General features: G+C 44.6%; 1 protein-coding gene across 50 annotated transcripts in view; it reads left to right on the top strand.

The window, feature by feature from the left end:
* TRERF1 (transcriptional regulating factor 1) overlaps positions 1 to 11,244 on the top strand; it is a 210,138-nt gene extending 198,894 nt beyond the window's left edge. For 32 of the 50 annotated variants that reach the window (XM_072732096.1, XM_072732079.1, XM_072732082.1 and 29 more), the window contains 3 exons: positions 780 to 983; positions 3,875 to 4,086; positions 7,820 to 11,244. In XM_072732096.1, coding sequence (XP_072588197.1) covers positions 780 to 983; positions 3,875 to 4,086; positions 7,820 to 8,144 — 741 coding nt within the window. In that variant the 3' untranslated portion in view covers positions 8,145 to 11,244. Of the gene's footprint in view, positions 1 to 779; positions 984 to 3,838; positions 4,087 to 7,819 lie in introns of all 50 variants that reach the window. The other 18 variants (XM_072732032.1, XM_072732031.1, XM_072732065.1 and 15 more) reach the window with 1 other exon arrangement.
* The last annotated feature ends 1,019 nt before the right edge of the window (positions 11,245 to 12,263 follow it).

Below are 12,263 nucleotides of genomic sequence, written 5' to 3'. Positions count from 1 at the left end.
TGTCCTGGAAAAGGGGGAAGGGACCCAGTAGCAGCGAGTAATATTTTTCATGTGCTTTTTCATAGAATGACTCTGAAAGACATTTCTCCAAGCCCATAATGAAAGTTCAAAAAGAAAGAAAGAAAGAAAGCAGGGTAGAGGGACGTCCCTTCCTCTCTTCTCTCCTAAAAGTCACTGCCATTCACTCTTGGATTCTATTTTGACAAGAGCAAGGAGGAGCCCATCAGAGCACTGTGGGTTACATGTTATCCACAGGCCGTGCGTCAAATCAGACATGTAGGGCATCTCGCATGGAAATGTATCATAAGGCCTGTAAACAAATCATTTTATGGGTCTTTAGTCTCTCTCCAGAGGGGTTTCCACAGTATCACTGCGTGCTTGAAAACCCTCCTCACTGCTCTGGGGAGACAGGGCTGCTCACAAGCGAGTTTTAATCCGTTTCAAGGCCTGCTGGTCTTGAAGAAGGGGGAGAAATTCTACACACAGAAATCTCTCCTCTCTGCCTTAGCAGATTTTTATATAAGCGGTGAGGGGACCCAAAGTGGAGCAGGGGGACTTCCTGGACCTCAAAGCCCCCAGGCGTCCTATGATCGACCTGGTAGAGACAGTAGGCCCTCCCCAGGGGGCTCTGTCACCGTTCTTCAGGCAGAGAGACACCCACCCCTCCCACCACCACTGTGTTCAGCCCGTCTCTCCTCTTCTGGCCCATGACTCTGTTTATCACTAAAAATGCCATTTGGCTGATGCCCCCTCTTTTGCTTTTATTGCCTTACCACCAGACAAGTGAAGAAGAGGAAGAGTTAGAGGAGGAGGAGGAGGACCCAGAGGAAGATAGGAAATCCACAAGAGAAGAGGAGAGTGAAGTGCCCAAGTCTCCTGAGCCACCACCAGGCCCTGTGCTAGCTCCCGCGGAGGGGCCTCCCCTGCAGGCCCTCGGCCAGCCCTCTGGCTCCTTCATCTGTGAGATGCCCAACTGTGGCGCTGTAAGTATCTCTGCGTCATCCTCTGGGGACCTGGACTAGGAGGGCAATTAGCGGTGTCTGGCTTTAAGGACAGTGCATTTTAGAAACAGTGCACTTCTGGCAAGGAAAGCTTCACAGAGAGGGTTCCACTTTGCCATGGGCTCTTTTCCTAGTGGGGAGATGTTGCTGTGCTGCATGCTCAGGGGCCACAGAGAAGGTCCCTGCCCGCAGGACGAATGTGATCCACAGCCCTTCAGTGCTGCAATGCATGGTTCTGCAGTGAGCCTCGGCCTCCAAGACTTAACACCCCATGTTTCTTGGTGCCTCTCCACTCCCCTGGGCCATGTGACTCGAGGTCACGCCCTGTAAGCATGCATTTAAATGCCCCGGGGGAGCCCACAGAGGAGGCTTACCTTTTTATAAGGAATTATCCCCATTCCTGGCCATCTGACCCGTCTGGAACGTTTGCAGTATTATTCATTCAAATGTCATTAATTTGAAATTTGAGAAAGTCAGTGCAACGATGTAGCTAAAGTGTACCTGTGTACTCTTTGGGGGAGAACCAAAAATATTTTACTAAGCAAATTAATCATGTAAACAGACCGAAAGGGTGTCTATGATTATTTAACCTAGTACTTTTCAAGTACATTGGAAATATCATTTAGAGGAGCACCTGGTTGGCTCAGTGGTTGAGAGTCGGTCTGCCTTTGGCTCAGGGTGTGACCCTGGGGTCCTGAGATCAAGTCCCACATCAGGGCCTGCTTCTCCCTCAGCCTATGTCTCGGCCTCTCTCTGTGTCTCTCATGAGTAAATAAATAAAATCAAGAAAGAAAAGAAAAGAAAAGAAAGAAAGAAAGGAAAGAAAGAAAGAAAGAAAGAAAGAAAGAAATATCATTTAGCTAAAATAAAACAAATTCACAAATTCACTATTTTATCATTCTTAGCACTAAGGAAGGCCCTACAGAGTCTGCACTAGCCTGGCCTAAGGCTCCCAGTGTATTTTAAAGGATATATATATATATATTTTTTTTTTTTTTTTAAGTTGCTAACTTTAGACTTTTCAGTCCCTCACCGGTCCTCCACTAGCCTGAATTATTAAACTTTTCCTGAATCAGATTTCTTAAAGCCAGGCACACCTGTACAGGTGAGTTCTAGAGGTATTACTCAGAAAATGAAAATGTTCCTCCTTCACCAGAAGCCCTGTGTTCTCCAAGCTGGTGTTCATCTCTGCTTGTACATTATTATCCAGGACAATACTGTTTTCCAGAGTGTATTGAATGCTGCTTGATGAGTCTGTCACTTAGATGGAGAAAGCAGTAGTCTTTAAAATATTTAGATACTAAAGCAAAAATTCACTTGATTTATGTTTGAGAAGAAAATGAAGAAGTAAGAAAAAAAGATATATACATTTTGCATTAGCTTTGAAGAGAACATAAGAAATTGCTAGCTTGTCTCTTTGATGTTTAATGACCTGGAAGCATCACCACATCATTTCCATTTTGTATAGAGCGCTTCCGTTCACTCACATTTAAGATGTGACTTTAAATGACAGTATTTCTGGATGAATTTGTTTAGAAATTCACTGTCTTGTCAATTCATAGTTTTGGTGTACAGTAAATTCTTGACTGAGGGGAAAGTCAAGTCATCTTTCACTATTTCCAATCAGAAATGCTCAGCAAACTGGATCTTTTTAATGACTTTTAAAATTCACAGGGAAAAAGCATGTTGGTTTTATTCCTTGCCTCACCCTGGAGGCTTTGGTTGCTAAATCAGCCATAAATTTTTTTTTTTCCTGGTAAGACCATAAACAGAGCTCATGAACTTCACATAGAGCAAACCACCGACAGCTCAGTGGGTATGCCTGTTAGCTGATGTGTTTAACAAGCTGGAAGTTGGGGCTCTTCGAATTCAGGGGAGTGGGTTGCATCTCTTTACAGTAGTGGCACTCAACTGAGAATGATTTTTGTTCCCCAAGAACATTTGGCAATGTCTGGCAACATTTACAACAAATCTGGAGAGGTGCTGTTGGCTTCTCCTGGGTAGAGGTCAGGGATGCTGCAAAATGTCCTATTTAACACAGCAACAAAAACTGTCTAGCCCCAAATGTCAGTAGTACTGAGGTTGGGAGAGCTTGCTCTATGGCACGCTTCAAAACACTGTCCAGATCCTTCCCCTTTTTATCAACCTGCAGTAAAACTTGGGAGTCTGAAACATTGCATCCACAATTGGCCACTAATTGAGGCTTGGCCGTAATGTACAGAATTTATCAGAGCAGCTAATCCAGTGTCTCTCCAACTTTGTTCTTGGGGCTCTAAGGGCTTTCCGTAGGGGGGGGGATGGGGGAGATAGAGCTGAGCCAAGAGGCTCACTTTTGGGGTGTGGGCTCTATTTCAGCCAGAGCACCTCTGCTTTTAACTTTCAGCTTTTGAGCAAGACATGATTTGTTTTTGTTTTGTTTTGTTGAAGTAAATGAAAGAAAGGAGAAAAGAAAAGAGGGAGGGAGGAGAGATAATTGCTGAATTAAAAAAAAAAATGGAAAGCTGGTCAACTCCCTCATCTTACAGATAAAAAAAAAATCAGGTGTACAGAGGGGAAATGGCCCAGCAGCCTTCCCTTTGAGACAGAGGCGCTGGCCCCCCTCTGGACGGTAGCTCTGTCCTTCAGACTGCACCGCACCTCTTCTTGTCTTCAGATTGTAACGACAATGTGTTTTTTTACGGCACAGTGTTTGTAGCTGTAGTGTTTGACCTTGACTTTTTGTGCATATATCCAAAGTTTGCTTACATGAGAACCCCACACCCTGTCGTCATTAGACACTGTTTCAAGTATCATGTGTTTCACCACTGAGTAACTAATAACCCTAATTTCCTTTTCAGGACTGTAGATGTCATGTCACTCCCTTTCTTCCCCAGGTGTTCAGCTCCCGACAGGCACTGAATGGCCATGCCCGCATCCATGGTGGCACCAACCAGGTGACCAAAGCCCGGGGTGCCATCCCCTCTGGGAAGCAGAAGCCAGGCAACGCCCAGAGTGGGTACTGCTCAGTGAAGAGCTCACCCTCTCACAGCACCACCAGTGGCGAGACAGACCCCACTACCATCTTCCCCTGCAAGGAGTGTGGCAAGTAGGTGCAATTGGATCAGGGACTGAATCTAAGTTTTTGTGATGAATAATTGCTCTGTGGAGGCCAGGCCAACATGGGCCTGAGGTTCTTTAGCTAGAAAAAGAACCCAGTGTCTCCAAATACTCCCGCATATCATCCTTGCGGTCAACACGGTGCCTTAGGGTGGGTGGACCTTGTCTCTGACTCAGAATATGGTCGTTCTGATATCCTAATGCCTCATAAGGACAGACATCTTCAGAGCAAACCTCTAGTAACAAAAACTTCACTCTTCTTCAGAAATGGCAGGTGGGACTCTAATTCCCACTTCATCTCTTCACACCCAAACCACATCCACTAGTGTTGCTATCTCTTGCATCCCTGCTGAGTGGTTTGAGAATGGCTCTGAAACACCCATCAGGAACTATCCTACCACTCCCAGCCCATTCCTGTGTCTGGGGCAGACATCACTAACCCATTGCTATACTCTTCACTGTCATCTTAAGATAGGACCTCACATCTTTTCCATTGGGATTTTTCACGCAGGCACAGCCCATTGATCAGGATGACTCATGATATAAAGCCTCTTTGTCATGCCTGCCCTTTCAAGTATGATTCAAGACAACTGAGAGAGAAAAACTGACAGTAGGCTGTAATAGTAACACCTCACATTTGCTGAGCACTCATTTTGTTACATGCTTTATGTGCAGGAGCTCATTTTAACCCTTGCACAGAAACTCCACGTGATGCAGAGACTATTTTTATCCTTGTTGTACAAATAAAGATTGAAAGTTCGTTAAAATGACTTGCCTCAGGGCACACCCCGCAATAAGAGCAGAGCTGAGATTTGGACCAGTCTCTGTTCAAGTGCAGAGCCTGGGCTCCTGACCACTGCTCCATCCTATTGGTTTGTTTGTTTGTTTTAAGGAGAAAATACATTGAGGGGCACCTGGGTGGCTTTGAAGGTTAAGCGGCTGCCTTCGGCTTGGGTCATGATACCAGGGTCCTGGGATTGAGCCCCACATCAAACTCCCTGCTAAGAGGGGAGTCTGCTTCTCCCTCTCACTCTGCCCCTCCCCCTGCTGGTTGCTCTCTCTCAAATAAATAAATAAAATCTTCTAAAAAAATATTATTGATGGTAAAGATGCACAAGGGTTCCCTCCCACAGCATCCACTGTAGACTTCCACTTCTCAGTGAGTCTGCCTGACTTGGAGGAGTTGTCATGAGTGACTTCCTTTAGCATCCCTAGTTGTTAAAATGAGGCCAAACTGGGACCTTTGCTTAGAATACTCACCCTCGTTAGGATATTTCAGACAATTTACTAGTTCCTGCTATTTATCAGGTACTATTTGCCTGGCAGTGTTTTAAAGGATTTTTTCAGGGATCCCTGGGTAGTTCAGCGGTTAAGCGCCTGCCTTTGGCCCAGGGAGTGGTCCTGGAGCCCCGGGATCGAGTCCCGTGAATGCGTGGAGCCCATTTCTCCTTCTGCCTGTGTCTCTGCCCCCCTCCCTGTGTCTCTCATGAATAAATAAATAAAATCTTTAAAAAAATAAAGGATTTTTACATATATTAATTTAACCTTTAGTACAGTAACATAGCCACTTTTTAGTAACTTATTTTTTTTTAAGATTGTATTTATTTATTTGAAAGAGAGAGACAGAGATAGTGAAATAGAGAGAGAATGAGCAGGGAGGCGAGGGAGAAGCAAGCTCCCTGATGACCAGGGAGCCCCGTGTGGGGCTGGATCCCAGGACCCCGGGATCATGACCTGAGCTAAAGCCAAATGCTCAACCGACTGAACCACCCAGGCACCCCTATAGCTTCTTTTTTACAAGCAGAGAAAATGAGGCAAATCTGAGTCAGGATTCAGGCCTTGCAGCCTGACCCAGGCCAGCGCTCTCAGCCTCTGAGTAAACCTAAGTCTGTTTGGTGGCACTCACCATAGGGAGCTGCACCGCGCAGCGATCTTTCCTCTGAAGCGCGCATCTGAAGCGCACAGAGATGGGGGAGATGGTTTTAGTGCAGCTCTCCTGTGTTCTGATACCCTTCAAGCCGTATCATCTTCATCTTAACTGCAGAAAAGTGAGCCCCCAGATTGATCATTAGGCTTCCTGACTTGAAGTAATGAGCTATCTTCAGACTGACCCCCCTTTTATCTCCTACCTATGCCCTGAGAGGAGCCAACACCTCCACTCGCTTCCCTACAAACAGGCGACAACTCCTTATTCCACCAGGTGGAGACAAAGAACATTTTAACAAACAAAAATTAGCATTTGGAGCTTTCTGGCTGTCTCTCAGTGACATCCATTAAGTGTTTTTCTTGTCTTGTTTTTATGTTGCTTGGGACCTTTTAATACCATAACTCTAGTTAAGATTTTGTGGAAAATAGAAATATTTTCTGTGGTTTTCCGGAGTAGGAATAACAGGCGAATGTTTGCAGAGTGCCTATTTTAGCTGCTGAAATTATGTTCATTACATTAAACAGTTTCAATATGTGCAATTGTGATTCATCAACTCTGCTTGTCTTAGAAATCAGAGGGTTTTTTTTTTTTTTCCTTTTACGAGCTCAGGAACGAATGCAGGATATTTGTGCCACCCCCTCTCCAAAAACAGTCTCACATCTGGGCAAATGGTTTCTGAAAAAGGTTCAGAGAGAAATATTTTAGGCTTTGCAGGCCATATACTATCTGTGTCACAATTATTTAGCTCTGCCGTTGCAGAGCAGAGCCGCCAAAGACGGTCCATAAACAAATAGACATGGCCGTGTTCCAGTAAAACTTTATTTACAAAAATTCAGTGGGCTGGATTTGGTCCACTGACCATAGTTTGCGGGTGCCTCATCCCAGAGTTTCTCAACCTCAGCAGTGACATTTGGGTCTGATAAGTCCCTTGTTTGGGGACTTGCATTTTAGGATATGTAGCCATGTCCCTGGCATCTGGCCACTAGATTCGAGAATACCATCCTCTCCTCGAGTTGTGAGTCAGAAATGTCTCCAGACCTCACCAGGTGTCCCTGGGGAGGCAAAAATCACCCACAGCTGAGAACTACTATTTCGTTCTAAAGCTATTTTGTTCTAAAGAAGTAGGAAATTATGATAATATGATGACCAACGAGAAGGGGTCTTAGATGAAAAGGCATGGTGGGTGCAGCTCAGAAGTCAGGTACAATGAAGATGGAATGGAGAGCATTGGATTTGGCCACAGAGAGTTAGTTATTGGCGACCTTGAGGAGAGGGTCTAGGCAGCAGTGGAGGGGACAAGCGTCCAGTTGGAGAGGGTAAAGGAAAGGGGGGGAATATACCAAGTGTGAAGGACCAAGAAGAGCTTTTAAGAAATTTGACTGTGGAATAACAGGGACAGAAGCCAAAGACAGGTGACGGGTTCCATTTTGGGAACTATCAGAGCTCAGTGCTTGATTGAGGGATTCTCAGGTTTGTGATGAGGAGAGAAAGGAGGAAGCTAAAAGAAAAGAAAAGTGTGTGCTGCGGACCACGGGTGGACAGGAAGGCCTTCGAGAATTCATCCTCCATTGTCACAGAGAGGAAGCCAGACACACTGTACAGCTGTTCCTGTCCCCGTCCCCTTTCCCTTGTAATGCTTGGAGAGGAGAGGTGACGGGTCACAGGGGCAGGAGGTCCTATGTGATCCGAGGACTCTGTCAGAGCCACCCAACCCAGATTAGACCCCGGAGGACGCCCGGATTTCCATGAACTCAGAGGGCCTGAGTCTCACATGCTTCCTTTTCTTCATTTTTAGAGTCTTCTTCAAGATCAAAAGCCGAAACGCCCACATGAAAACGCACAGGCAGCAGGAGGAACAGCAGAGGCAAAAGGCTCAGAAGGCAGCTTTTGCCGCTGAAATGGCCGCCACCATTGAGAGGACTACGGGGCCCACGGGGGCGCCGGGGCTGCTGCCTCTGGACCAGCTGAGCCTGATCAAACCCATCAAGGACGTGGACATCCTCGATGGCGACGTTGTCCAGCAGCTGGGAGGCGTCATGGAAGAGGCCGAGGTCGTGGACACGGATCTCCTCTTGGATGAGCAAGATTCGGTTTTGCTTCAAGGGGACGCGGAACTATAAACCCGGCTTGTCCCGTGAAGAAGGCCAACACCCACGGCCTCCGTCTTCATTAATCAGGAACCCTGGACTCCCTGCTCGTTTTGTAACCATTTTAAACTACCTGTTTAAAAAAAGTGGTCATTTCATTCAGGTTTAGGGGGAAAAATTTTTTTTTTCAGTTTCTTTTCCTTTTATTTAAAAATAAATGTTTCTATGGGAGGTTGGAGGGAATAAATAATTGGCACAACTCTATTTAAGAGGTGTTTCATCTGGGCTACATTCCCACGAACTCATTCCTGGCAGGGAATAAACCTGACCTTCAATGTTCCTTTGCTTTCAGATGTCAACCATCCTTGCTGCCTTTTATCCCAAAGCTTGCCGTGAACGTGTGGATGTGTATGCGTGTGTGAAGCAGGCTACCCTCTTCGCGTTGGGGCCTCAGGCCATCTTTTTTCCCACTAAGAGTTATTTTTGTTCTGTTCTGACCTCATTCTGTAGTTTGCAGTGAACTCATAGTCTCTGCCGGGAGATTCTGTGCTAAGGGGTAACTTTCCAGTGAGCAAAGCAAGCAAGCCCTTACGTTACACGGCTTTCCTTCTAGCACATACACCATTTGAAAAGTTGACCAAATGTGAAAATAAGTTTTCTCCCTGCCTCGCCTATCACCGTTGACCCGTTTGCAGGGGTACTGCGTATATTTCAGGCTTTTACTCCTCGGCAATACTTTATGGAGGACCTGGTTCATGGAGCAAGTGCATCCTCTTCCGTGTTCCCTGGGGTACTAGTTGGCTCTGATTTGTGGATCGGCAGAGCCATCTAGGGGAATATAACCCCAACTGTCAAGTTGCCGGGGCTGTTTAGGGAGAGTGGCTGAAGGGGCACACATTCTGGAACACCAAGAAGTGTTCTTTTACCCAAAACCTAGACTGGAAGAACGTTCTTTTTTGCAACACTGTTAATGGCCCACGGAGTTCTGAAAATTACTTTGTGCCACTTGGAAGTACTGTGAAACCTCATTCACTGGGATTTTGCTGTAACTCACCTTTGCTGGACTGTTTCCTAACAAATTTAGTAGCAAATACAAGTGAGATAGCATTAAAGGCCAACAAGAATGGTTTCAGATACCACTTTAGCTACAATATTTGCATTCAAACAATGAATGTATTCATGCAAGTCATTTACCAAAGCACTTCTAGAATTCTCCAAGCTACATAACTCTGCTCTGCTTCCTCCCGTCCCTTGTAGCAGGGTTGCTGTTTGTACTTAAAGGTAATAAGCATGTCATCCTTCAAAAATGGCATTTAGCTCAGGCTTTTTTGAGCTGAGTCAGTCTGTCCCATCCCTCTGTTAAGGCCAATGAGCACGTGTCTTCAGCCTGGGACACAGCCCAGCAGAGGGGACTGCCCCTGGCGGCTTCCCCTGGAGCCTTAATGGCGCCTGACTTCGGGAAGAAGGGCTTCCAGGCCTTGCCCCCACCCAAGGTAGGCTGGTTCCCCGGCTTGTGTAGGTGTGGCCCACCAGGCCAGGCTTCTCTGCTGGTACATTCATTCGTAGCTTGACATTAGAATGTCAGCACAAACCTGAGGACAGGACCTGAGCATCTTTTAAGTTTGCCTCGGGCAGAAGCATTTAGCACACACCCACGGCCGGAGGGCCCGCGTAGGCAGTGTTCTCTGAATCTCAGGAAAGCCACGGACAGAAGATAAATATAAAGGTTCTTTTCACTTCCATCATTCTGTTTTCAGAAAAAAAAAGGGGGGGTGGGGGGGGTCTTGGAGGTTTCGTTGATCTTTTTTTATAGGCAAAACGAAAGGTTTTATTTGCTGCCCTTTTAGACAAGGTTATTCTCTCGCACGTTTGGAGTTGGAACTGCTGAGGCCGTGTGCGTCCACCTTGCGGCAGAACTGCCCCAGAACCACTCCGTAAGATCAGCTGATGGCGTCTGTCCCGGTGACTGCTCCCCCTGCATGCCGGCGTCTGAGAGTGATTCTGGAATGGTTCTGCTATCAGGTCTGTGGAAGCTTATCTATCAAAGGAGCAAACACCCAGAAACATGTTTATAAAGCAAATGTACTTGCTGTGTTTGGAGACTTGCCCAGCCGTTCCAGTTTTAAACATTAAAAATAAACTGAGTTGCCAAGGCAAAACTGTAGTGCACAATTTAATTTTGATTTTTCATGCAGTATAATGTAAGCATCTTTGACTTGAAATAACCAAAGAACTCCTCCTTAACGAGACAGTTCAAATTCCTGAAGTAGTATTTCTTGACAATATCAACTTAAAAATTGACTTCATGGTAAAATATTGCACTTACTTCTTTTCTGAAATGATTCCGCCTGCATGTATGTGTTGTGTTTTTGCTTCCCTCACCCCTCCCCACCCCAAAGAACTTCTCTTCCTAAAGATTAATGTCTTCAACACCGTTACTGTTTACTATCAGATGGTTTTTCATTAGTGAATTTAGACCTCTTTGAGAAAGCTTGTATATAAAAAGTTAACAGATATATTTTATGGAAAAACCCATCTTATTTTCAAATATATTTAACTGCTGTTATATTTTATTAGAGGAAGGTTGTAAATATTTTCTAGGAGTTCTATTGTAAAGAAAAGTATTTTTGAAAAAAATTAATGTAATAAAAAAGAAAACATTTTTAAATAGTGTTGTGATTGCTTCCTGTTCTGGCTTCGTTATGTTCTATTCCCAGCAAATGACTTGCATGCCTTCCCATTTCAGGATGTAATTTATTCAGGTTTGCACTATTATAAGTTGACATCATAATATTTAGTGTACTTAACTGTATTTTCCCCGGAATGCAGGTCCCTTGGTCCATATCCAAAGCACTATGTATTAGCATCTTCATAATTTTTTCTTTTGTAACGTGTGTATTTTTAATAAGGATTTTATGTAACATTTTGGCAAAAAGAGGACAGTATTTTCTAGTGAATTTTATAATACATTTTGCTAAAAATGTTTCTTCCTAGGTCAGTTTTTGTTAAGGTGAACCAAAAGTCCTATTTTACCAGGGGTTTAAAAAAAAAGTTTGAAGCTTGAAAGCAAAGTTATATTTAAACATCCTATGTAACAAACAAATAAAGATGTTTTATAGACTTGTCCTAAAAAGGTGCATTCCTTCAAAACAAAACTGAGGCATTCTAGGTTGGTTTTCCCCCTGAGTGAAAAGCATTTTTTTTAAGTTCTCACAATCCTTTTTTCAGAAAGGAGCCAGAAGAATTTTACTTAAGAGTTTCCAATCATTAGCCTCCTCAGAAATTTATTACAGTTCCTATAGATAGATATTCATGGAACAGAGATGTAACCAGATAGACACTGTCCTATTTACTTGTGAAAACCTGATTCAATACTGCGTCAGCTGCTCGGAAAATAAACTGTTACCTTTTTTGAGTTTCATTTGGCTTACACATTCCTTCTTTCTAGCCACTGAAGTGGCTTCTCAATGCTGGACAAATGCTAGTTTACCTGTTGGTTTCTATAGGCCAGTTTAGAGGTCTGCCTAAGAGATTAATGGCTCATTCAAGCGCCCCCTACACACCTCCTGGAGCCAGGACATAACATTTCTGCTCTGAAGAGAGGATGAGCCCCTTGGCAGGTTGGTGGCCTCTACACTATACTGCCCGGACTCCAGCTTAGGAGGACTCAGTATCCTGCACGGGTAGCTCACAGCGAACTCACCACAAATTCCCGTCCACTCTGGTGTACATGCATTGCTAGTCTGGATTTCCGAATTCTAGAATGTGTTTACTTTTTAATGATTAAAGACAAACTTGAGGTGCCATCCAGGCGCCCCAATAAGTAAATCTTTAAAAATTTGGGAGAGGGATGCCTGGATGGCTCAGCGGTTGAGCGTCTGCCTTCAGCCCAGGGTGTGATCCTGGAGACTCGGGATCGAGTCCTGCATCGGGCTCCCTGCTTGGAGCCTGCTTCTCCCTCTGCCTGTGTCTCTGCCTCTCTCTCTCTCTCTCTCTGTGTCTCTCATGAATAAACAAATAAAATCTTTAAAAAAAAAATTAGGAGAAAGCGTAAATTCTGGGTTTTCTACAAAATTTGCTTTATGTGGAGCATAACTGTTTAAGACCTTGATCTAGGTTCTTTTGGAGGTTTTTTTTTTTTTTTTTTTTTAT

Source organism: Vulpes vulpes, chromosome 1 (assembly GCF_048418805.1).
Source record: "Vulpes vulpes isolate BD-2025 chromosome 1, VulVul3, whole genome shotgun sequence".
NCBI classification, from domain to species: Eukaryota; Metazoa; Chordata; class Mammalia; order Carnivora; family Canidae; genus Vulpes; species Vulpes vulpes.
Note: the sequence above shows the minus strand (reverse complement) of the source record. Positions and strands in the feature narration are given on the sequence as shown.